This window comes from Gobius niger, assembly GCF_951799975.1.
Source record: "Gobius niger genome assembly, chromosome: 19".
Lineage (NCBI taxonomy): Eukaryota > Metazoa > Chordata > Actinopteri > Gobiiformes > Gobiidae > Gobius > Gobius niger.
In genome coordinates, this window is record NC_136870.1 from 12,690,122 (window position 1) to 12,712,411 (window position 22,290).

Genomic DNA, 22,290 nt, shown 5'->3' on the forward strand with positions numbered 1-22,290 from the left:
TATTTCTAAAAATGACCAAATATTTGTTAACTTTACTGGATGCTCGTCTTCATGGAGATGTTGACTAAAGACTGTGGGCCAGATCTTGTGGCGGCGCACGGGGCGGCGCAGGCACTTGGCGAATTATTTTCCAAGTGGTGGCGCTATATGTGACATTCGCCTCCGCCACCTGTGAGGGGGCGTCACAAGAGGAGGTGACTGCACTGATGGAAACACGGCTGACATTCACTTCCTCGTTTACATTGCGCTGTCTTGCGTTCTTTCTTAATAGACCGGGAGCCAGACCCCGTCCTCAGGCACATTTTTGCTACCTTTTCCAAACTAGTATCTTTCAATAGAGTATATCTTGGGTCATTACCAGTGGGGACCCCCCATTGCAACTGTGCAAAAATGAAAAATAAATGTCATATAGATAAGAAAAGCGCTTCACAAATGAGTGCATTATTGTCTTTTTTGTTTATTTTTGCCTTTTCAAATGTAAAGAGAAAACTGCCCCAACTCATAAGCTTCACATTAAGCCCAAGATGAGCTCAGTACCTCTCACGGATCACCAGCTATAACAGAAAATGTGTTCATGCTCCCTCTCAGAGCTGTGGAATTCTCATACATTCCATGGTGAAGTTACAGCTTTTAGGACAACAGTTCAACTGAACCTTTTTGGATTTGCTTCAAACTTGGCACAGTTGATGTTGATATACTAAATATTCTGTGAATACAATTTAAGCTGCACATCTTTTTTAATTTAACACTAACTTTGGGGACTTTGGACATTTGTGACAGACTGCTGGGAATTTTATTGCTTATTAAATTAATATACATTATACATTATTATATCAAAACATTACAATGACAATATATACCGAATATGTTGCCAGTGTCATCGCTAAGTATGATATATGACAGTTCAAACATATGTAACAACAACTAAGAACAGTTTAGGACCTGCTCATCAGCCTAATCCGACTTTACTTACACTACTGAAGCAACATGTATTGCTTTGTGGTAAACCATCTCTTATATGCATTTTTATTGCACATGCTGTGTTACTAGTCCACACGTGGGTATTAACGTATTGAGGAGAGACACAACTTTTTTTCATACAGTCATCAATTTTAGGTTCTTTGTTTATGTTTTCTCCCTCAACATCTTAGTTTTATTGTCAAAGTAAATATTGGACCAAATTCACACATTAAAATGACCATTTGTGAATTATAAATTATACAAAACGTGTGTAACGCATTATCCACTCACAAAAACCTGACCTGCCTGATGCTGTTATATTAGAGTAGATTGAACTCTACATCAGTTTAAATTTGTCTTTGGTTTACCATCAAGTGCTATAGGTTGATACCATTTACCATATAACCGTAACACATTTCAACTTATAAAGCCTTCGTAAGGTTTTGAAGGATTTGTCTGAAGGGTTTTTCAATCTAATTTCTTGCCTGATTTATAGAACCTTGAATCCCTTGTGTTTTGGGGATTCAAATAATTAATTACACAGAAAAAACGTTTCAGGAATCATCCATTTCACTTCTTCATTGGGCCAAAGAATTTCAGTACAACTATATTGTAAAATGGCTGGTTATTCATTATTCTGAAAAACAGAGTATTCTTATCTCTATTCTAGACAATTGAATGTTGTTTTTAAATTCAATCTAAACCAAGTCTGAGTCTATCTACACCGATTGTGGTTAATCTTCGGTTTAGACCAGGTTTATGTGTGGTTAGACTGGATTTTGGATCACATCAAAACCCAATCTAACCTTAAAAGAACAGGTTTAGGCTCTGAATAGGTAAACACAGGCTCAGACTGGGTTAACTCACGCTCCAATTAGACTGACTCAGGCAGGGTTGCCTGGTTCTTGGGCAGGTTTGACTCCTGAGACCTGGCAACCCTAGACTCAGGTCAGCTTTAGACTGGGTAAAGGGGAAGGGAATCTTTTTTATATAGTGTGTTTCATGGCACAAGTCCCCAAAGGTTCTTCTCAAAAGGAATGGGGATTTTCATTCATGTCATACCAGCTGCAATGCTGCCAGTTTCCCCTGGGGCAGATTGACAGAAGCGTGGCTGATTACATCTAGACCACCAACTCACACTCACTTAGATGTGATGTTTAGATGGGCTTTGATTGGATTTAAAGTGGATTGGACAAGCTCAAATTGAAATGATTGAAATATTACCAAATACCAATACCACCAACACTTGGGTCTCTGTTTTTGAAATAGGGGGTGGGGTTAAATAAGTTTAACTTCTCCTCACTCCTTTTTGGACATGTGCATTTGTATTTGGCTTTTCAAGGGAACTGACAAGTTTGCTTTTGTCTTTTTGATTTGTAATAGCCTTTACGTTTAAAATTTTGTAAAGGTGTTGTGTTGCTCACATGTTCAAAGTAAAATAACGAACTTCATAACGAGTACTCGGCAGTGATAAGCTACTGTTGTAGCCACAGGTGCCCTGGGAGCTGTGGCTATGGAAGCAAGGCTGCCAGTATATGTTTCGACCTCTCCGACCAGCACCTCTCACTCACACACTACATTCATACATGGACAATGTGGGCTAAGTTTCTTGCCCAAGGACACAATGGCAGTATGCAGTATGAGCTGGGATTCTAACCGGCAACCTCACAATCACGACTCTGCTTTACCATCTGAGCCACTGTCGAGGGTAGAAATGGGATTAATTTTTAGAAACAGTCCACAGTTACTGAGGTATTATCAAATATGAACGATATCACATTTATTTTTGTTATATCGTTAAACCATACCAACCTTTTATCAGCCGAGGGCGATTTCAAGAGCATTAAGTTGTTTGAGAGTTACCCGTTAAAAACGAATCCTAAAGACTTAGATGTTCTTGTGTACTTATAGGACATTGACCCCATATTATAGCAAAATAGTTTTGTTTTAACCTCATATTGAGTCACATGAACAGAAACAACTGTATTTGTATTTGATTCAAGAAAAATAAGTCTTTTACACCTTAAAAAAAGTATTTTCGTTGGTGACCCCTGCGTTAAACCATTGTGTATCTTATTTAGAGATGACACTGGCAACATATTCGGTATTGATTGTCAAAGATATTTTGAAAAGTAGAAATAAGCAATAAAATTCCCAACAATCTGTCACAAATGTCCAAAGTCCCCAAAGTTAGTGAAACTTGTTAGTTGCATCAAGGCCTGATTTAACCCTACCCCCCTTTGAAAAGCCCTAAAACTCATAAATTAAAAAAGATATGCAGCTTAAATTGTATTCACAGAATATTTAGTATGTCAACATCAACTGTGCCAAGTTTGAAGCAAATCCAAAAAGGTGAAGTTGAACTGTCGACCTAAAAGCTGTAACTTCACCATGGAATGTTCTCACAGGCCTATATGGACAAATGCATGAGGATCCACAGCTCTGAGAGGGAACATGGAACACATTTTCTGTTATAGCTGGTGATCCGTGAGAGGTACTGAGCTCATCTTGGGCTTAATGTGAAGCTAATGAGTTGGGGCAGTTTTATTTACATTTGAAAAGGCAAAAATGAGCACAAAAGACAATAATGCACTCATTTGTGAAGCGCTTTTCTTATCTATATGACATTTATTTAGCATTTTTGTAGATATATTGTTTAATATATGGAAAAAGAAAAAAGCTAAAGCCCAAAACTGTCATATTCCTTTGTTCCTCATCATGTCAGCTTTCTTTGTTCTAAATTTCATTCATCTGTGACTCTGTATGTGACCACAGCACCACTTTGGATAGAATCACAAAGTTCCGTTTGAAGCCTGTCCCGTTAAAGTGTTTTTTGGGGTCCCACAGCCGAACGGGGCCGAGTTGCAATGGGGGGTCCCCACTGGTAATGACCCAAGATATACTCTATATTGAAAGATACTAGTTTGGAAAAGGTAGCAAAAATGTGCCTGAGGAGGGGGTCTGGCTCCCGGTCTATAAGCCTTAGGCTCTCACAGGTCAAACTAAAAACTTTATTTACCCCATCATGAGCTAAACGATGTTCACGTCTCGAGAGAAAAAGAGCTACAGCGTCCGCTGTGGCGCGGATCAGCCCGCGCTTGGCGTGAACGTGAAGCAAAACAAAAGCACATGTTCAACCCACACAACCACACTCCTGGACGTGGAGTCGATCTGGTTGGAGGAAAATGTGTGTCTCCACCCACTTAAATGCGCTAAGTCTGGAGTGGCAAGATCACAAAGTGCTCCTACTGAGCACAAAATGTCACGCTATTGTCTCCGTTTTGATGCACAAGATCGGGCCCTCTGTGTCTAGTTGGTCATTAGGAGCATGTTTTGTATCACTGGTAACAGTATAATATAATCCAAAATGCATTAAAAAAAAATCTAAAAGTTTAGCAAAACAGTAATATCTTATATATATAAACACACAGACTTGCCAAAAGACCATGTGCTGAGTGAAAAGTTTTTATTATCAATTCAGTATACAGTATTATGACAGTGACAGTGGAAGAAGAATTTTGTGAAAGTCTCTCTGGCTGCATAGTTTTAGCTTCACATCCGTCCCCTCTCGGCTTGAAAAAACAACAAGAAACATCAAACAAAAGCTGTTGGTAAATATGCAAAATAATCTACAGTTTTATCAATTACCAAGCATATTATTGGATTGCAGATCTTGTATCATTAACATTTTCTTAATGTTGTTGAAAAGACGAACAAGCCAACTGTATAATATAATGTTTATTTAGAAAGCTCTGTTTCTGATAAATAAAAAAGAGAAGATTAAAAACATGCAAAAATAAAATAATAGTGCTATATTCAAAGAAATAACATTTCAATTAACTCCCAGTAAACACAAACTGGAATGATCTGATGCAAATACTTTCTTATCTGGTCTCATTAGAGCTACAGTATGTACAATATGGTTTTACTTTCTCACATACAAACACTATGATTAAGGCAATGCTCTGGAAATGGAGCGTTTGCAGCATTTGTCTTCTTCAGTTTCTGAAGTATGGGTTGCTGTGGCCCTGGTTGGACGCGTACGGGTTGACTTGGGGTCGTCCCACGGCGTACGGGTTGTTCTGCGGTTTCATCGGACGGCTGTAGGGGTTTGTGTCCTCCTGATCATCATAACGACGCTACAAAGAGCAAACAAAATATCACAACATTAGATAGGCAGTAGCATATTCAATTCTGATATTCTGGATATTTTTAAGGCTTTTAATCATAATCAAGCATTTGTTATGTAATTGTTAATTCTTAAATTGAGGAAAAGCCTTTATGCTGGTTGACGGATATGTGTCTGTGTTTTGAGTGACAATAGTTTTCATGATTTGTGACTGTTCAGTGGCCCAGTGGTGTTGGAGATAGAGAGAGGCTCACAGAGTTTCGTCCTGTAGGAATAAGGTTTTGCCGGCTGTTGCTTGGCACCATCTCCAGGTTGGTGTTGCGGTCCCAGTGGTCATTGCTTGTTGCGCGTGGGATCCGTGGCACACCGTTGCCCCCAAATCCCGACAGTCCGCCGGCTTGAACCGGAGTGGGCCGCGGCGCTGCCAAACCGTTGCTAATCTGAGGGGTCTTGGCGGGAGCAGGGTTTGAATAGGGCTTTTCGTAGTTGGCTGTTTTCGCCTTTTTGGATTTCTTCTTTGACCTTTTGGGGAGTAAAGAATCAGTATTATCTGTCACGTTAGGATGAGTAGAAAACACGCAGGCCTTTAGTGATACTCACTTCATCACAACAACTGGCAATAGGATGCTTGTGATGAGCAGGAAGGCGCCAAGCACAGTGCCGACAATCACAAGGATCAGCTGCCAATCTAAAAGTAAGAAAAAAAATGGTTGGTTATGATAAATATTTTCTTGATATTAGTCTATCTTTAGTGGTTCCCCACCTTTTTTTCTCCGTGACCCCTATTTTACCAGTAGAGTGACCCGAACACCTTCTGCCCGTCTACTACTACTTTATTTACACGATTTCAACGCAAGCAAACATTCAGTGTAAAATAAAATATATTCCTTTCTTTATGATTATACCAATCTAATAAATAAAACGTCAATCATTGTAAGCTCTGGAGACCGTAGGTTGGGAGTCACTTTTGATTTTGTTTCTTTGTGGGTTTTCACTTACTGTCATCACAGTTGGAACCCGTGTAGCCAAAAGCACAGCTAGAAAACAATGGATAAGTTATTACAATTAGTTTCTTTTTTTAGTTTTGTTTTGGTTAAATTTATTTTAAACTTACTTCTCACACTTTCCTTTTACTGCTTCCATGCCATTTGGACAAGCTAAAGAGAAGAAAGTGCACTAAGAAGGAGGTTTCATCTACAGTGGCTTTGTCATTTGTTACATGCACTTACCAACACAAAGAAGGGTAGTGAAGGATATGGGAACGTACTTGTCCTTACATTCACAGGTGTATGATGCATCTTTGTCTGTACAGTCAGTACTATTTGTATCACATGGTTTACTGGGACATAGACTTGTAACTGCACCATAAATAAATGTCATGTTACAATTATACCACAATAAGCATAAAACACAATGCTCAATAAAGATCTACCTTCAAATGATCCTGGCAATAAACCAGCTACAACCTCTTCAGGTGTGATAGGAGAATTTATGTCAAATTGTATTTCCACTGTTGCTTCGACTATATCTTCCCTGGTTTTGGTTTTTGGGCTACAAAAAAAGAAGAACAGCATGATCACTTTCTATCGAACAAAAGGCTGACTAAAACTGAAATATGAATTAAAACCGGTTACTCAACCTGAGTTTAGTCACTATAGACTCAAGATATGTGTCGTCTTTGGCATAAGCAGCGTTTAACTAGGTGAGAAGACAAAAGAAAAAAAAACTTTAAAAAAAACATAATATAATTGAAATAAAATTAACACTTTTTCTCTGTGTGGGTGTAAGAATGTCATACAAGTTGGTTTCTAATAGCGTGCCACTTGTATTTGGAAATGCCTTTGGAAACTTAAGTTGACATTAGTTGGAGATTATTATACTGGTTTGGTTTCATGCTCGCTGCTTCATCAAATGGCCGTCCTGTGTTTAACCTGGATCTCCCTCCTTTCCCACTCCAGTCACAGTATTCTGACAGGAATAAACTAATCATGGAGAATTATTTGGCTTCTACAGTGTCTGTTTATTTAGCAGGTTAGCTAAATTAACATGAGTAGATACAATAAAAGCGGGTGACATTTGCAAATAGCGTCTGGACAGAGAGAATACTTGGGACATTGTTGTGAAGTGAGGCGGCTTTGCAGTGGTTTACCTTCCCAACAATCTCATCTGCAGTGTCCTTAAATGCCTTCGATGAACTATCCGCCATGGCTGCTTCATAATTCTTTTCATAGACAAAGTTTCCAGGAAAGACTTTGGCTGGGACATTAACAAGTTCAGAGTGTGCACAGTGTGACAATTAACGATGTTACTTGAATGGCAAATTTACCAGGAACACATTTCTTTTGGCCATAATCATGGTAATCTCCAGTTGGGCACAAACATATGGACGTGTCATTTCCTCTGTCCTCACAGGTGGCTCCTTCCCCACATGGTTGTGAAGCACAAGTAGCTGTAATGTAAATGGAATAGAATAAGCACAACCAGACAACGTAAAAGAAAAGCAAAAAGTATTGTCTGAATATTGAGTGATACAAATATTGATGACTGATATTTATGGAGGCAAGGTTTAGTGTCCCAAAGTTACTGGGTAAAGATACAAATATGTTCAGAGTTGTCACATTATCAAACATTTATTGGTGTCTAGTAAGTTAATGCATCTGTTACAACTTTATTTGCTATATCATAATTCTCTTAAGCTTTTATGTTCATTTGGTGAATATAACTTCTACATTGCTATCCACCTGATTAGTCCCATAGCAAATTTGGTGATAATTAATAATCCGGCACAGTTTGGCCTCAATCGTTCCAAATGTCCGTCTGAAGTGCAGGTCTTATTTACTTATTTACAATCACACAATCACACTTACACATTCACACAGGCGATGTGGGTGAAATGTCTCAGATAGCAGAAGAAACACGCCATCAAGCACTGTATAAACTGCCCTTGATTGCCTTTTCCTTCTACCCAGGCTATAAACTGCTAATGCGAAAGGAGAATTTGATTTTGGGTGTGAATACCTGGTGGTCGCGGTGTCACCGTTGTTCCCGGTGCCGCCGTCGTTCCCGTTCCCGGTTCTGTTGTCGGTCCCGTTCCCGGTTCCGGTTCTGTTGTCGGTCCCGTTCCCGGTTCTGTTGTCGTTCCCGTTCCCGCTTCTGTTGTCGTTCCCGTTCCCGCTTCTGTTGTCGTTCCTGTTCCCGCTTCTGTTGTCGTTCCCGTTCCTGCTTCTGTTGTCGTTCCCGTTCCCGCTTCTGTTGTCGCTTCTGTTGTCGCTTCTGTTGTCGCTTCTGTTGTCGTTTCTGTTGTCGGTGACGTTACCCTTGATTCTTGTCCCGATCCCGCTGAAAATGCTAGATGTATGTATGAAAAAAGATCATAATTTTATGCAATTCTGTTTTACAAGCTAAGCAGAAAAATGGACTGTGGCACAAGAGTTAAGACAAACCCTCCAGTACAACAGTATTTTGACTTTCACACTTTTTAGACAATATGAGATATAAAGCACTTTATCCTTTGTGGCTTATTTAAAGATTTTTTTTTGTAATTACACCACATTCAGAACAGAAAAAGTTGAAAACAATGACAGTAAAAATTGTACATCCACCAACATATTCAAGCTGTGTATGCATCATGTGCTTCTGATTCTTGTTTTTAATATTGAATACATATCAAACATAGGTAGCTCAATGTATTTAAAGAACAAAGTTGGTGGTTCAAAGATAAAGGGTAAATCTCAAAAGTAAAAAAAAAAAAAAAAAAGTATTTATTCATATATCACACATTGAAACCTTTTTTTTTTATGTTGGTATAGCAAGCAATGAAAAGCAAGGGTCATAAAGGGATACTAAAATGCATCAACCAAGCAACCAGTCAAATATTAACCCATCTATGTCGATCAAGTCTTCTATTCTTTTTAACCACAAATATGTTGAAAAAACAAACAAAAACACTAAACACAAATTCACTGACGACTTACTAGATTTACTAATCTTTTACAAATGCCTTCTCATTATAGATCCTAATTTTGAGATTTGTTTTAGTATAACTTTCAACAGTTCAAACCATCAAAGCATTTTGAGAAATGATAAAATAAGATTTATTCTGAGGTCTACTTACCACACGCCACAAAAAGCAGGCAGGTGAGGAGTTTCAGTGGCAGTGCCATCAAGGAAGATATTTGCAGGCCGATCTTTGAGACCAAGTGACAAGTTACTGTATCTCACAACCACAAAATGAAGATGATTGAAGTGCTGTCTCACATTTGACCGTTTTAATCACTAGCCACTCCTTTCAGGGTGGCACCCGGAGCTCGAAGTTCACAGGTCATACGGGTGTGGCCAGGCACTATTTATTTGGAAATGTATCCATGACATCTTTGCTGTACAAATTTCTTTCAGATTGTATGCCGATAAATAGATATTAGAAAGTTACATCCAATCCAAAGTCAATATATTGTGGCTATTCTACAATGGTTTCATAATAAAACAAACTGCAACATTGTATCCAGGTAAAAAAGCAATGGTCCAGGACAAAGTATTGTTTATTGGCGGTTTTATGGCTTTACCACTCCCAGACAGTTTAACCCTGAGGCGACATAGAAATACACTTCCTTATAGGACTGCGCTGCACAGCTTTGCAACCAAAATGTAGGCTCACGACTAAAGCTGTTACACAAAAAAAAAAGGGATTTCAGCTTGGAAAATGTGCATCAACGTGGCCACTAAAGCAACAAATAAGAAAAACCTGTCTTTTGAATCACATCACTTATAAATGTACAAGAACTGTCGAGTTACATCAGGAATCATAAAACAGCGTTATCTCCAAGTTGACTTTGATCCCATTTTCATGTTCTAAAAGTATCTTGGATTAACGTCATTGAGGATGCAAGATGGAAAATAAACATAAAACTAGAAATGATGACATGGAGGGTTCAAGATAAGTAGCTACTCTGCTTTTTTTTTTCTCAAACAAGTAAATGTTACAGTGTTGTCCATATACAAAGGGAAGAAACACTCTATACTAGAGCAACAAAAGAATTGAAAGGATTATTTTATAAACAATAGCGGATTTACTCAAGGCTACAGGCTTTTGGTCAGCTTAAAATGTCGGTCCATAAAACGTCCCTACAAAATCACCGGGTTCATTTGACATACTGTATTTGTTGATACTTTACGATAAGGTTTAACTGCTAATATTTTGTGGACATAAATAATTTCAGTTTCCAGAAAAACATGTTAAAATCAAATATTCCATAATCCTTTTCCACACCTTGCTTAGTGCATTATTAGCTCACTCTATACGTGGTGATAGTAAGCTAACGCTTATGGAAGCGAGGCTGCCAATCTGCGCCATCGGCCGCTCCGACCACCACCAACCACTCACTCACCCACTACATTCGCTTTGGATCGGGCTAAGCAAAGCCGCATGGCCACAGTCCTGCCCCTTATCAACTTCTAATTAGACTGTGTGAAGCTTCTTAGCTTTCAAATGAGGAAAGGCATTGTGAAACCTGTGCTTGTGTCCTCATATGTTGCTGCAAACCAATTTCAAATGCAGTTGTTGTGCCATTTTTTAAGTACTGGGCATGGCAAGTTTATTTGTTGAGCACAATTCATACACAAGGCATTTCAAAGTGCTTCACAGTTGCATAAAATTACAAGAAAGCAAATCAAATCAATCCATAAAACATCAACAACAACAAAAATTAATAACAGTAAAAACCAAGAGTGCGGATAAAACGCTTTCAGTTGTCACACGCACAGGTAAAAAGAACTGTTTTCAGCCTGGATTTGAACAATGTCAGAGTTGAGGCCTTTCCCACATGACGACTGTTCCAGATTTTTGCTGCATGAAACTGAAATGCGTGTTTAGTCCTGACTCTGGGACCACCTTCCTGAAGTTCTCAGGGCCCGAGATGGTTCATACGGCTCTAGTGTGTCAGAGATGTACTTTGGTGCTAAACCATGAAAAGACTTGTACACACGCAGAGCTGTGTGAGGCAGCTGTACCAGTGCTTCCACAGAGCTGACTGGTCACGTATGGCACTGACGGTAGGATTCACCAGCGTCCAAACAAGAATGTTCTGTGATTCATTCAAACGGTGTATAAAGCTGTAAAGCAGATTTCTCCTGAGAAAACAGTAGACTGGCACTTGTGTACCTTGGCTTTTTCAACAATATTCTAAATGCATCATTATAAGCTACTTTGAGCTTTTTCATAGAAGCCTTTTTAAATCTGCTCCACAGTGGGGCTGTGTACAAAGGTGAACAGCAGGGGTGTCCAAACATGTATACAGCATAGAGGGCCACCACTTTACCGTTATTCAGTTGATTCGACAACTCATCCATGTACAAGTTAAATAATGCTGGAGACGCTATCGGGCACATTTCTTTGCTTTAATTTATCAAAGAGCTTCCAGTGGTTAATTCTGTCAAATGCTTCAGATGCGCCAATAAATCCCATTAACACAGTAGAGTTTTTCCACACGGTCTCCTTCAGTCCATAGATGCACAAATCAGTGCCTAACTGAAATTTGAAGCCAAACTGATTGTCCGATGTGGCTATACAGTGAGCCGGGCGATCAAGCAATATTTACTCAAGAACTTTGATATGATGCGAGCTAAAGCTATCGGCCTGTAGTTGTTCAGGCTCACAACTTTGCCAGCCTTATGCTTGATGCAGCAGCAGTAGTCTAACCTTCTGGAGACTAATGCATGGATAAGTCTCTCCAAGTCTCTTTTTGACACTGCACCTTTGATCTTAGCAATGTTTTTCAGATGATAAAAAGCTGCTGATGTTAATGCTTTTATGAGTTTAAGTTCAGATCTGTGTTCATGATTACTTCTATAGTTGGAGAAATGTATTTTGCATGTGACAGAGTGTATCTACAGGCCCATGTTTAAACAGATCTGATTGTCATCTGCATAGTTGTGGTAGGACACATTACTGCTGTTACTGCTGAATAAGAGGGGTCCCAAATAATACTGTAAAGGACCGCGGCCTACAAACATTGCCATTTATTTGACCCCAATCCTATTTTTATGTACAGGTAGAAAGGGGTAGAGGTAGAAACACAAGTTGTCGGGCCCCAGTCCATCTCACTATACGTCTGGGGGCCTCGATCTGAAAAACAACCCCCAGAGTTGGCTTCAGTCCCTGACCTTAGCTTTCTGTATTCTTTGATTCATGAGCTACAGTTGGTCTGTTTATACATGTTGCTGCCAATAAGGCTTTTATGGACATGGGTATGGCGTGTCACCCTGTGATGACTGAGCTGGAAGTCCAAAGTCACTTGTCGTTATGACCATCTTAACCCCACCCAATAAATGTTTTCGGCAATGAACCCAGCAGGAACATTGAAAAAGCAAAGCACATAAGGGTACTGCGGTTTTAGTGAAAGAAAGTGTGAAAGGTGCACTGAAAACTCTAATATATGTGGATTTGTAGCAATTTAAAAAAAGATACAAATCTAAGACAATGTTATATTTTATGACCTCTGCTCCCAGTATCTGCAATTGTAAACACTAATAGGTAACATATTATAAGGAAATCAGACATTAAGCTTAGATTTCTCTATAAAGATAGTTGATAGGCGGATGATACTTTTCCCATATGAAAACACCCACATTACAATAAAAGTTTTATCTTTCCATCTTTTATACTCAAATAGGACCTGAATTGGGACCCATTCCTCACAACTAGAAGCATTTTGTTTGCTCATCAAAGACAGCTCAAGTCTCTCTGGAGTAAAAATGTCTTCAAAATGTAAGCGAAAAAAGTCACACCATATTCTGTAAAAGTACTGCACAACACGTTTTGTAACAAAGTTTTTATTGGCTTCTCTAATCTGTTCATCTCAATAACAAGTAAAGCCTGGAAAATCATGACACACGGGGTCTAAAACAGAAAGACAAAAGGAATCGGGGTGCCTTCTGCTACAAAGTTTGGTATTGAGGCAACAAGTCAGAAAAAGCCATACAAAAATGTCTTTATCATGCATACTGGAGAAACGCAAAAATTGAGGACACACATTTTTAGTGTTTTTTGTACATTTTTTTGTAAACAATATCCTTCTAGAGATCATATGAAAACACATTATGGCATTAAAAATAAGATATGACACAAAAAAAAGAATGTTCTATGGAGGCATCTAGATGCAACACTGCTTGGTGTGAATTTGTTTTTTTCTTTACATAAAAACAAATACATTTGCATTTGATGAGTTGTTGCTCTGTCGACGTAAACACAGGCGGTGTATACAATATGCCAAACCTATTCTACAAATATGTCCACTACATACATGAAACGCATGTCCCTGCTTCTTACGTTTTAGTGATATGAGGTATATTAAGGTCAATCTTATTGTCTTTTCTCCTTTAAAAGCATAGTGTCGGAGTGGAGTGGCTGGTCAGTCTTTGTTCCCTGTGATCTGAGCAGCTTCAAAGTCTCTTGGCTGTGACGCTCACAAATGTGGGACCGGGGAGTTTGAGGAAACGCTCACAGGAAATCAACTAAATGAAATATCAACCCTGGCTGCCGGGATCAAGTGGCTTCAGCCATGGAAGACAAAGAAGGCCATTGTTTATTCTTATGAGAAGAGGGCAGCATTGTGGGAAGGGAAACGTACAAGTAAAAGTTTCTTAGCTGCTTAAGCAGCTACTTGTAATGATTTGAAAAAGTTCAAGTTGCAAAAAGGAACAGAGGAACAAATGAAAAACACATTTAGGTCTGGTAATTATTTGACCAAAAAATCCAGCTGCAGAGGAGAATAAATAAATGGGTTTAGGTATATGCACCTGGCACATGTCCGGATTAAACTTTCAAAAGGGTCCCTGCATGCCAGCCTGTGTATTTAAACACCTAAATACAAATAGGTACCCAGAAAATATTGTATAACAAAATAATGGCAAATAATCTTTTTACAACTCAAGAAACCGGATAAAAAAACGCCCTCGCTCCCTTGTACCCTCCCTCTTCTATACCAAAACAAGATACATATAAATGCCCATGGTCATGCCTATCCCTGCTATGAAACCCCACCCAAGGCCCCCTGCCTCTGAGACCCTCCCACCATTCACAGTTTTTTTCCTTTTAAATAATTATAAGCATAATAGTCCCATATGCAAATTGATCTGTTCATGTCGTTTCGAATGATGATTCTTTTTTTTTTTTTCATTTTAAAAAAGTGCTTGTTTGATTCCTTTGACAAAAAGCAACAGCAAAAAGTGAAATTGCGACTGAATAAAGATGAGTTGCATCAATATGAAGTTTTGTAACCATTGCATTTTCAGTTATTGAATAATGTTACCACTGGTTGTGCATGATCTTTACGATGGCACAGTATAGTGTGCAGAGGTTCAATTAACCACTGCTTAAAATGTAGAAATGGCCCACAGAATAAATACATTTGTTTCACTGCGACGACAGTACCATAATACACACAACTGAAAGTCAACAATGTTAATGTTTTGAAATTTGATCTGGCAAATTCAAAATGCAACACAAAATTGAAAGCTTTGTAGTCAAGGTACATATGTAAAAACTGTGCTAATTGCATCTCAATACAAAGTCTTATTACACAAATTTGCCTTTTTCCTGAGTTAATACGTTTCTTGTAACAGACAATATATACTTTTTGCCATTTGACTTCTGGGCATTTCCCTGCCAAAAGTGGTATTATTGAGACAACATTATTACTTTACAACGGCATGATGATTGGTAAAACACAAGGGTTTAAAAAAGAAACGCAAGTTCATTGCTAGCTACCCTCTAATGTTTTAAATTACAAACTACAGTTCACGATCATATCAAAATCACTAATCTTAAAAATTAGATGACTAAATACATAATAAAAATGAGAATATTTAAAAAATTGCATTTGAGGCCATGAAAGACCCTCCCTGGTCATTTTTGTATCAACATTTAATGGCAGTGTTGAAATAATAAAATAAAAAGTTTGCTACACAAAATAAGGATGGTAAAGGGGCCATGTTGACAGTAACAGGACCCTGGGTTGACCTCGCTTGACCCTTATCTGAAACTTTGGCTTGTCTGGGCTTTTGATCCTGTACTGGCTGGCTCACTTACTTCAGCTAACAAACTGCTATACCCTGAGAATTCTGGAGTCCGTATCCGGGGATCCACCTCTGCACTCGGGTCGTTCCCGTAGCTCAGAGGGGTCCGCCGCCCTGACTTGAACTGGGATCCAAAGGCCTGGGCGAAGTTCTCGATCTGGTAGGTGGTTTCTTTAGGGGGGTTGAGTGGGGACAGCTCTGGGAAGCCGGAGCCGTTGGTGGGTGCAGTGCTGGTGCCCGTGTTGGCTGCCTGACTCTTCGTGCTCTCTGCGCTGGTGGTCAGGTCCTGGGGAGGGAGGCTGAACGCTCCAGGGGAGTGTTGCTTCTCCAGCTGATCGGTCAGCTCCTGAGATGGGGTCAGCTGCTGGTGACTGCTGGAGTCCAGGCTGAGGTGATAGTTGTCCTGGGAAGACAGCAGGGCGTAATGGGACTTGGAGGAGGATGAGGACGAGGAGGAGGAGGGGGCAATAGTGAGGGGTGAGGAGACAGCAGCAGGATAGCAGTCCAAAGGAGATGTTGTGTACACGTGTTTGTCTGAAAACAAAGGTCCTGTTGGACTAGAGCTGCTGGACAACATGGGGAAAGGCCCGGAGGCGCCCAGGCTGGGGAAAGGCCCGCTGTGGCTGGTGCGCTCCAGAGCCTGCAGGAGGAACTTTGAGTACTCGCTCATGACAGCGGTCTTGTCCCCTCCATTAGCTACATCATCCTCCAGCTCAGGCGTCACAGGAGCAGCTGGCTGAAGGTCAACATGATGAGGATGGTCTGACAGGTCAAAGGTCACGTCGTGATGGTGTGCCGCTTCAGGCTTATGGCTATAATGATCCAACAAGCTCTGCAGGACCTCATCTGGAATGCCCGACTTGTCGTGCTTGAGCTCTAAAGGCGAGTCCAACATGGCCAACGTGGGCTCAGGGCCCAGAGAGCCCTGGATGACTGTACCAGCTTGGGACGCCATGTGCAGAGTTCCTGCTCCATAGTCATTGTTGACCGCATGGAGGTAACGTCTCTTTTTAACAAACTGCATTGCATCGTCATAGTTGCTGGTGGTGGCAGAACCCTGCTTGGTGCCCCCCGTTCCTTGGAGGAGGCCTATAGTATCCAGACCTGAGCCCTCCACGTGATCCATGGAGCCAGATTTCTGGTCCAACAGTTTATGTCCCTCCGTGCTGTCTTCTAGGGACAGCAATCCTTTGTCCTGACTCTTTCGACCAGCCTTTTTAAACACCAGTTTTGGAGTGCGGCCATGCATCACAGCAGAGCCAGAGGGGTGCTCCATGCTGAAGTCCTGCAATCCCATGCCCTCAGCAGAAGCAGCTCCTGTCACAGATGCTGATGCATTTTTCTTTCTTTTCCGCTCACCAACCTCACCGTTTTTGGACTTGGCTCTCTTACGTCCAGAGGTGGTAGCGTTTCCCTGAGTAAATGAATAGCTGCCCTGGCCTAGTTCGGCCTCACTGAGCTCCAGCATGTTTGGGTCTAAGCCCTTCTTTATGGCTTCTCCACAAGTTCGTTTGTGCTTCAGTAACCGGTCTGTTCTTGAGAAAAACTGGGCAGAAAAAAAAACATACAATATATATCAGATTTTACAGCAGACAGAAACTAGGAATGCTATCGACTAGGGCTGTCACGATTACCGCATTTATTGCACACCACACTTTGATCATTCAATCCGTGCCAGGCACAAGCAACCGTTTTCACATGTCGCATTTTCTTGATATTTAACGGGGTACAATATATTTCCTCTCAGACATGCACCAGAGACACTAATGGGGCGATCAGAGATTGTAGTCTAGCAGGAAAACACCGGAGAATGCACCTAAAATAACTAACTACACTACCACAAATCTTTCCATGATAATAAAGCCCAACACCAAATGAACACTGCAAACACACGTGTGGGCCAAAATTGTGGTGGTTCCATTCAGACACCTACTGCTCTCATCACACAGATACACTTTAACAAAGTTACGGAAACATATCCTACATGTGTTTTACTTGGGTTGACGCACATGGCTAGTTGATATGATGATCCAGATAGAGCTAGTTGCCCTCAGTGTGCTGTGCTACATGATGCTTATGTGAGAAGTGGCTGTGCATGTGAGTTCAGATGCAAAATACATAACTGAGATGCACTGTTGAGCTACCGGACCCTGGTGGCGCTACAGACGATGTCCACCTTATGACCACATTATAGTAGCCACACTAGTGTGTGTTATCCTCACCCCTTGCTGCTATTTTTCTATTGCTATCAAAATTCCTATGTATTATTATTAGCTAATAATAACGTACTTGTACACAGCACTTCACCGCAAACCTCAGAATTGAAGCATGGAATGTCCACCGCAGGGAAATATCTTAAGCGCGACAGCCCTTCAATTGACTATAGAGTAAAAATATCCTACTTGTTGGCAGGTGTCACATCGATACGGCTTTTCGCCACTGTGTGTCCGTTTGTGTCGCTCCATGTGGTACTTCTGGATAAAGCGCATGTTGCACTGGTCACAGCTAAAAGGTTTTTCACCTGTATGAAAACAGGAGCCACATAGAAAACCTGGATTAGCAACGTTTGTGTCAAAATGTTTCTTTTTTGGTTAGATCCAACAGAGACACAAAATTCCAATAAATGTGAAATCTATGTTGCTGTGACGTTTAAATAATCAATGCATTTTTGAAATAAATGCCATACCGCTGTGGATCTTCTCATGGCGCTGGAGCAGGTACTTCTGAATGAAGCTCATGTTACACTGACTGCATCGGAAAGGCCTCTCACCTGGGCAGTTAACAAAAATGAGTATCTATATGGTAGAGTATCCTGATAACAACGATGATTTTTAATCATTTTTATAAAAGTGGGGTTAAAGTACTTTACATTGGGTAAGCTGAGAAAATAATTTCAAAAGCTCAAGATCAAATGCTTTGTTATTTTCCCAGCATAAAAATGACAAACACACCATGAGTATCGACTGAGTCACGCTTAAAACTTCCATCTCTCTTGTCAATGACTTGTCTTTTATATCAATTTAAAAGGAGAATAAAAAACACAAAGGCTCACCTGTATGTATGAGAACATGTCTGCGCAAGTGGTAAGAGCTGCGAAAGGCAGCATTACAGTGCTCACAGATATGCGGTTTTGAGTTAGGTGACAGGCAGATACCATCTGCATCCAGCAACATAGCCTATAAGTGAATGTTGTACACATACATTGTCAAATAATTGAAAGCAAAAAATTATTGGCCAAAACCCATTAAAAAATATACGTAACTAACCTTAGCAGAGTCGTTGCGCTTCCTTCGAGGTTTCCCACCTTGTCCATCCCCATTGCTTTTTCGTCCTCTTCTAACCGAGGATTCTTTAGGTTCTTTACCTGTTCTTCCAGGCATCTATAAGCATAAAGTGTTGTTAATGACCAAAATACAACAACAACCAAAAAGAGAAAAGAAAATGTAATATTATTTTACCGCTTCCCATGGAGAACGTACATTTCCGATGCTCAAATCATGAAGAAGCATATCCTGGTGATTTTGGTGATGGTTGTTGTAAGACATTTCTGGCATATCAACAACCTTCCCCGTGCCCCCTCCAGCACAGTTCACAGCCACGGATCCACTCCCGCCGTAGAGGGGCATGCGATAATCAAGCTCACTGATCCGCTCCTGCTTAATGCCCATGCTGTGGAGGAAACCACCTTGGTTGGTGGCAGCATTTCCCTGATTCTCGGGTGGCGAGTCACGTTCCTTTTTCAGGATCATTTCCTGTGGAAGCTCGTTCATAACTGACTGGGAAGCCAGCCGAGTAAAACTGGTGACAGGAGGCAAGTGGCTGAACATGAGCATGCTTGGCGCAAAATTGGGGTCCATTCCACCGTTGCGCAAAAACTCATTGCCCAGCTTGTCTTGGATAATACTCATTGCGGTGTTTGAAACTTCAGACAGAAGGATGCTGGTAACTCTACAGCGACTTGCAGATAGTTCTTAGCCTAAAGAAAGACCACAGAGGGATTTAGTTGTCAAACTTGAGAAATAATAATTTAATTCCACAGGCAGTCTTGGACAAATGGATAAATTAATAATGTGTTGATGATTAGGACCACAATTAATCAGTAATAAACAAGCGTTTACATAACAAGATTTTTTTTAATGTCTTAGATCCACAGAGCTGGTAAATAAATATTTTCAGCAGCATCGTTCAATTTACAAAATGAAAACTGATATCAATCCTTAGTTACACTTAACCTTCACACTATTTTGCATTAAAAGAGATCATAACATGTGTCCGTAACAACCCAAATTTAGGTCAAACCGAGAAAAAATAGTCAAAAGGCCCAAGACAAATAACAGAGATTGTAGCATGTGCAGAAGCACAGAGTTTACGGTTTTCTTTCTTTCTTTCCTTCTTTTAAATCACTCAGTTCTGCCATTTGGTTATTACTGCGGATGGGCTTTTGTCATGCATAATAGTTAGCAAGCTAGTTAGCCCGCAACCTAGCTTTGATGAGAAACAATCAAGAAATATTCACATTTCCACAAAAAACAATTGCATGCACAGTAGACGGAGTCAAGTAAATGTCCAAAGCATTGATGAAAACACCTTCCAGCTATTCAAACACTACGTGATGCACAATATTAAGTGCAAGCTGAATTGCAAGTTGTGTTTTGATACTAGCTAAGCAACGCTAAGGCTAAAGTGAGATGTGGTTGCATTAACGTCTGTAAGTACCATTTTTATACTGCGAAACCTGTACAGATCTGCAAACTTTGACGTATATAAACGCAAAACAAGTGGATATGCCGTTTAGGACATCAGGAGAAGCTACCATCCTTCAATTGCAGAGCTTTAATGACGCTTGTGAAATCGTATATGTCTGGCTGCAAAGCACTGCTGGCTGGCGCTCTATTTATTGATAGCTAACTTTAGCAGCAGCAGCAACAACAACAACAACCGGATAACGCTTACCAGTGCATTGGACTATAACTACAAGCACTCTTCGCCAAACGAGGCTTGTGTGGTGGCGTCATATCGGGTGTCCAAGGCACATAAATACACCCATGAGTTTAGATTGCGCCGCTGTGTTTATAACAATCTGGACTCTGCCATGAGCTAAGTTAGCTAGCTGCTAGTTCGACTGAAAATCCGCATTACGGCGTTGCACTGACTTGTGACTCCCGGTGCGAACCAATTCATTGTGTTCACATTGTATTTCTTCATTTTTAAAGCCTACCGTTTATGGCAACGAGACCTAATAAAATGTAAATATGCGGTTTAACTTTTCGATAATAGATATAGCATTAAAGATCCCTAACCTTTTTTGAAAATGTCCATCCTTTTTTCGATTGATCTTCCTACTTCCCACACTAGACTATCGTTCTTAGGTAAACATATGCTACAAAGCAACACTATTTCCTTATATTTTAAGACTGTTTACATTGAGATTGAACCGCGTGTGTCGCTCTACCCCTGACTGAATGAGAGAAATTTGACTTTTGGATAATAACTCGCGTTTAGTTCGCAAAACAAGCCAATTCGTCCAAAAAAGCTAAAAATCCACCAGTCTGTTGAGGTAAATATTGACGGTGGGGATGCATAATTCAGCGTAACACTGGCCCATGCAACAGAAACAATGATGCTCGCTGGCTTGAGTGCATCTCGTTTGCGCCGAGCCTGGCTCTCTCTTCGCACATATTTTGATAAAGCCTTGCCATACACCCAATATATAAGCCAATTTATGTTCCTGCTTACCTACACATGACCGCAATTGGTTTCAATCGTACGTATATCACGTCCGTATTCGCCACTTTGGGGTTTTATTGCCAAAACATTGTTCTCCTGCGGCGGCTGCTTTCTTCCATCTTGTCCTGGCGCGGGGAATTGTGGGTGTTCGTAGCGGACGGGTCGTGAGAGGAGACAGCACAGGCAATGGCAGAGGCGCACCGAGGAGAGGCACTTCACACGTGTCAAGGGGTCAGGAGGCTTAGGTGTGGAGACTTCTTTACTTGGCCAAATAATTTACAGTGAACACATTCGGTTCTCTCCCTTGTGATTCGGATTCTTTTTTTTCCCATTGTAAACATAAAACATATAATTTAGATTTGTTTTTTTTTTAAATGCTATAAAACGTTAACACTATAAGCCTATAGGGGCATGAATAAAGAAGATAAATAAAAAGACAACAACAATTTGGCATAGAACAACAGTGTGAGGCCTAAGTGTTAGCAGCAGATCTGAGTGTGGACATACCACATTGTGCAGGGGTGCAGGACCCAAATAAAACTGTTATTTGTCATATATCGTATAAAATATTGCATTTACCACACGTTTTTATTTAACAAGCCGTAGATTTGCTTTGAAGACTGAAATTATGATCAAAACAACCCAATAATACAAATTTTAACAGACTCCAGTGTGTTTCCGTGTAGTTTTAGATGGAAAATATTGAAAAAAAGTTCCCTGTAGGCTTGTGACCCACTTTTGAGTCCCGACCCACCAGTTGAGAATCACTGTTTTACATTATATATGACCAAGTGGGATGTTCTGCAAAGACATTTAAAAAATACACCATAAAAAGACACTATTTCTCGCATTTTTAGTGTACTTTAACAGGTATTTGATCCCTTATTTTTCTCAAAATCATATTGGGGGCCAGAGGCTCTGTGCTGGAGGGCCGGATTTGGCCCCCGGGCCTGACGTTGCCCACCCCTGACATAGTGCAATAGAACAGTGCAAAGTGGCTGGAACAGGTTATTACGTTCATCAGTTTGATAAAGAGTTATTGGGTCTTGTTATTATCGTTCATGAGTCTGATGGCGGAGGGGAAAAAACTGTTCCTGTGGCGGGAGGTATGAGTCTCCTGCCTGAGGGGAGAGGGGTGAATAGTCCGTGTCCAGGGTGAGAAGGGTCAGCTGTGATCCGACCCACACGCCTCCGGGTCCTGAAGGTGAACAGGTCCTTGAGAGATGGCAGGCTACAGCCAACCACCTTCTCAGCTGCATGGCTCAAAGGACCCATATCTGATTTTCTCTTTTTGTAGTGGAATATAATGAGCTTTTGTCCTCCTGTGACGGTTTTGCAAATGCAGAGATTTGTGAAGAGCTTTGGGTGCTGTGCATCAATTCAAAAGCCTTATGATCTTGCAA

At 40.5% G+C, this 22,290-nt stretch overlaps 2 protein-coding genes across 3 annotated transcripts; both read right to left on the minus strand.

The window, feature by feature from the left end:
- Nucleotides 1-4,428: 4,428 nt before the first annotated feature.
- LOC306979102 (uncharacterized protein) lies at nt 4,429-6,434 on the minus strand. The gene is made up of 6 exons (XM_079577917.1): nt 6,319-6,434; nt 6,204-6,246; nt 6,089-6,126; nt 5,690-5,777; nt 5,344-5,611; nt 4,429-5,099 (listed from the first exon to the last, which is right to left on the minus strand). Exons 2-6 carry the CDS (start codon nt 6,230-6,232, stop codon nt 4,959-4,961), a joined length of 564 nt encoding a protein of 187 aa, XP_079434043.1. The 5' UTR covers nt 6,233-6,246; nt 6,319-6,434; the 3' UTR covers nt 4,429-4,958.
- A 6,493-nt stretch (nt 6,435-12,927) lies between these two features.
- znf281b (zinc finger protein 281b) lies at nt 12,928-21,048 on the minus strand. 2 transcript variants are annotated; one of them, XM_079577761.1, is made up of 7 exons: nt 20,897-21,048; nt 18,640-19,136; nt 18,427-18,540; nt 18,213-18,336; nt 17,847-17,930; nt 17,563-17,681; nt 12,928-16,706 (listed from the first exon to the last, which is right to left on the minus strand). In XM_079577761.1, the coding sequence occupies exons 2-7, from the start codon at nt 19,066-19,068 to the stop codon at nt 15,117-15,119; spliced, it is 2,460 nt and encodes an 819-aa protein (XP_079433887.1). In that variant the 5' UTR covers nt 19,069-19,136; nt 20,897-21,048; the 3' UTR covers nt 12,928-15,116. The 2 variants fall into 2 exon arrangements, with proteins under 2 accessions (XP_079433887.1, XP_079433886.1); XM_079577760.1 differs by having other exon boundaries at nt 18,619-19,136; nt 20,897-21,047.
- Nucleotides 21,049-22,290: the final 1,242 nt, after the last annotated feature.

Coding starts and splice junctions, on each gene's coding strand:
- znf281b (XM_079577760.1), bottom strand. CDS start 19,068: ATGAGTATTATCCAAGACAAGCTGGGCAATGAGTTTTTGCGCAACGGT. Junction 18,337..18,426: donor AGCGCAACGACTCTGCTAAG/GTTAGTTACGTA, acceptor ATTCACTTATAG/GCTATGTTGCTGGATGCAGA. Junction 17,682..17,846: donor CCATGAGAAGATCCACAGCG/GTATGGCATTTA, acceptor GTTTTCATACAG/GTGAAAAACCTTTTAGCTGT.
- LOC306979102 (XM_079577917.1), bottom strand. CDS start 6,232: ATGGAAGCAGTAAAAGGAAAGTGTGAGAA. Junction 6,127..6,203: donor GTAAAAGGAAAGTGTGAGAA/GTAAGTTTAAAA, acceptor ATTGTTTTCTAG/CTGTGCTTTTGGCTACACGG. Junction 5,778..6,088: donor GGGTTCCAACTGTGATGACA/GTAAGTGAAAAC, acceptor TCTTACTTTTAG/ATTGGCAGCTGATCCTTGTG.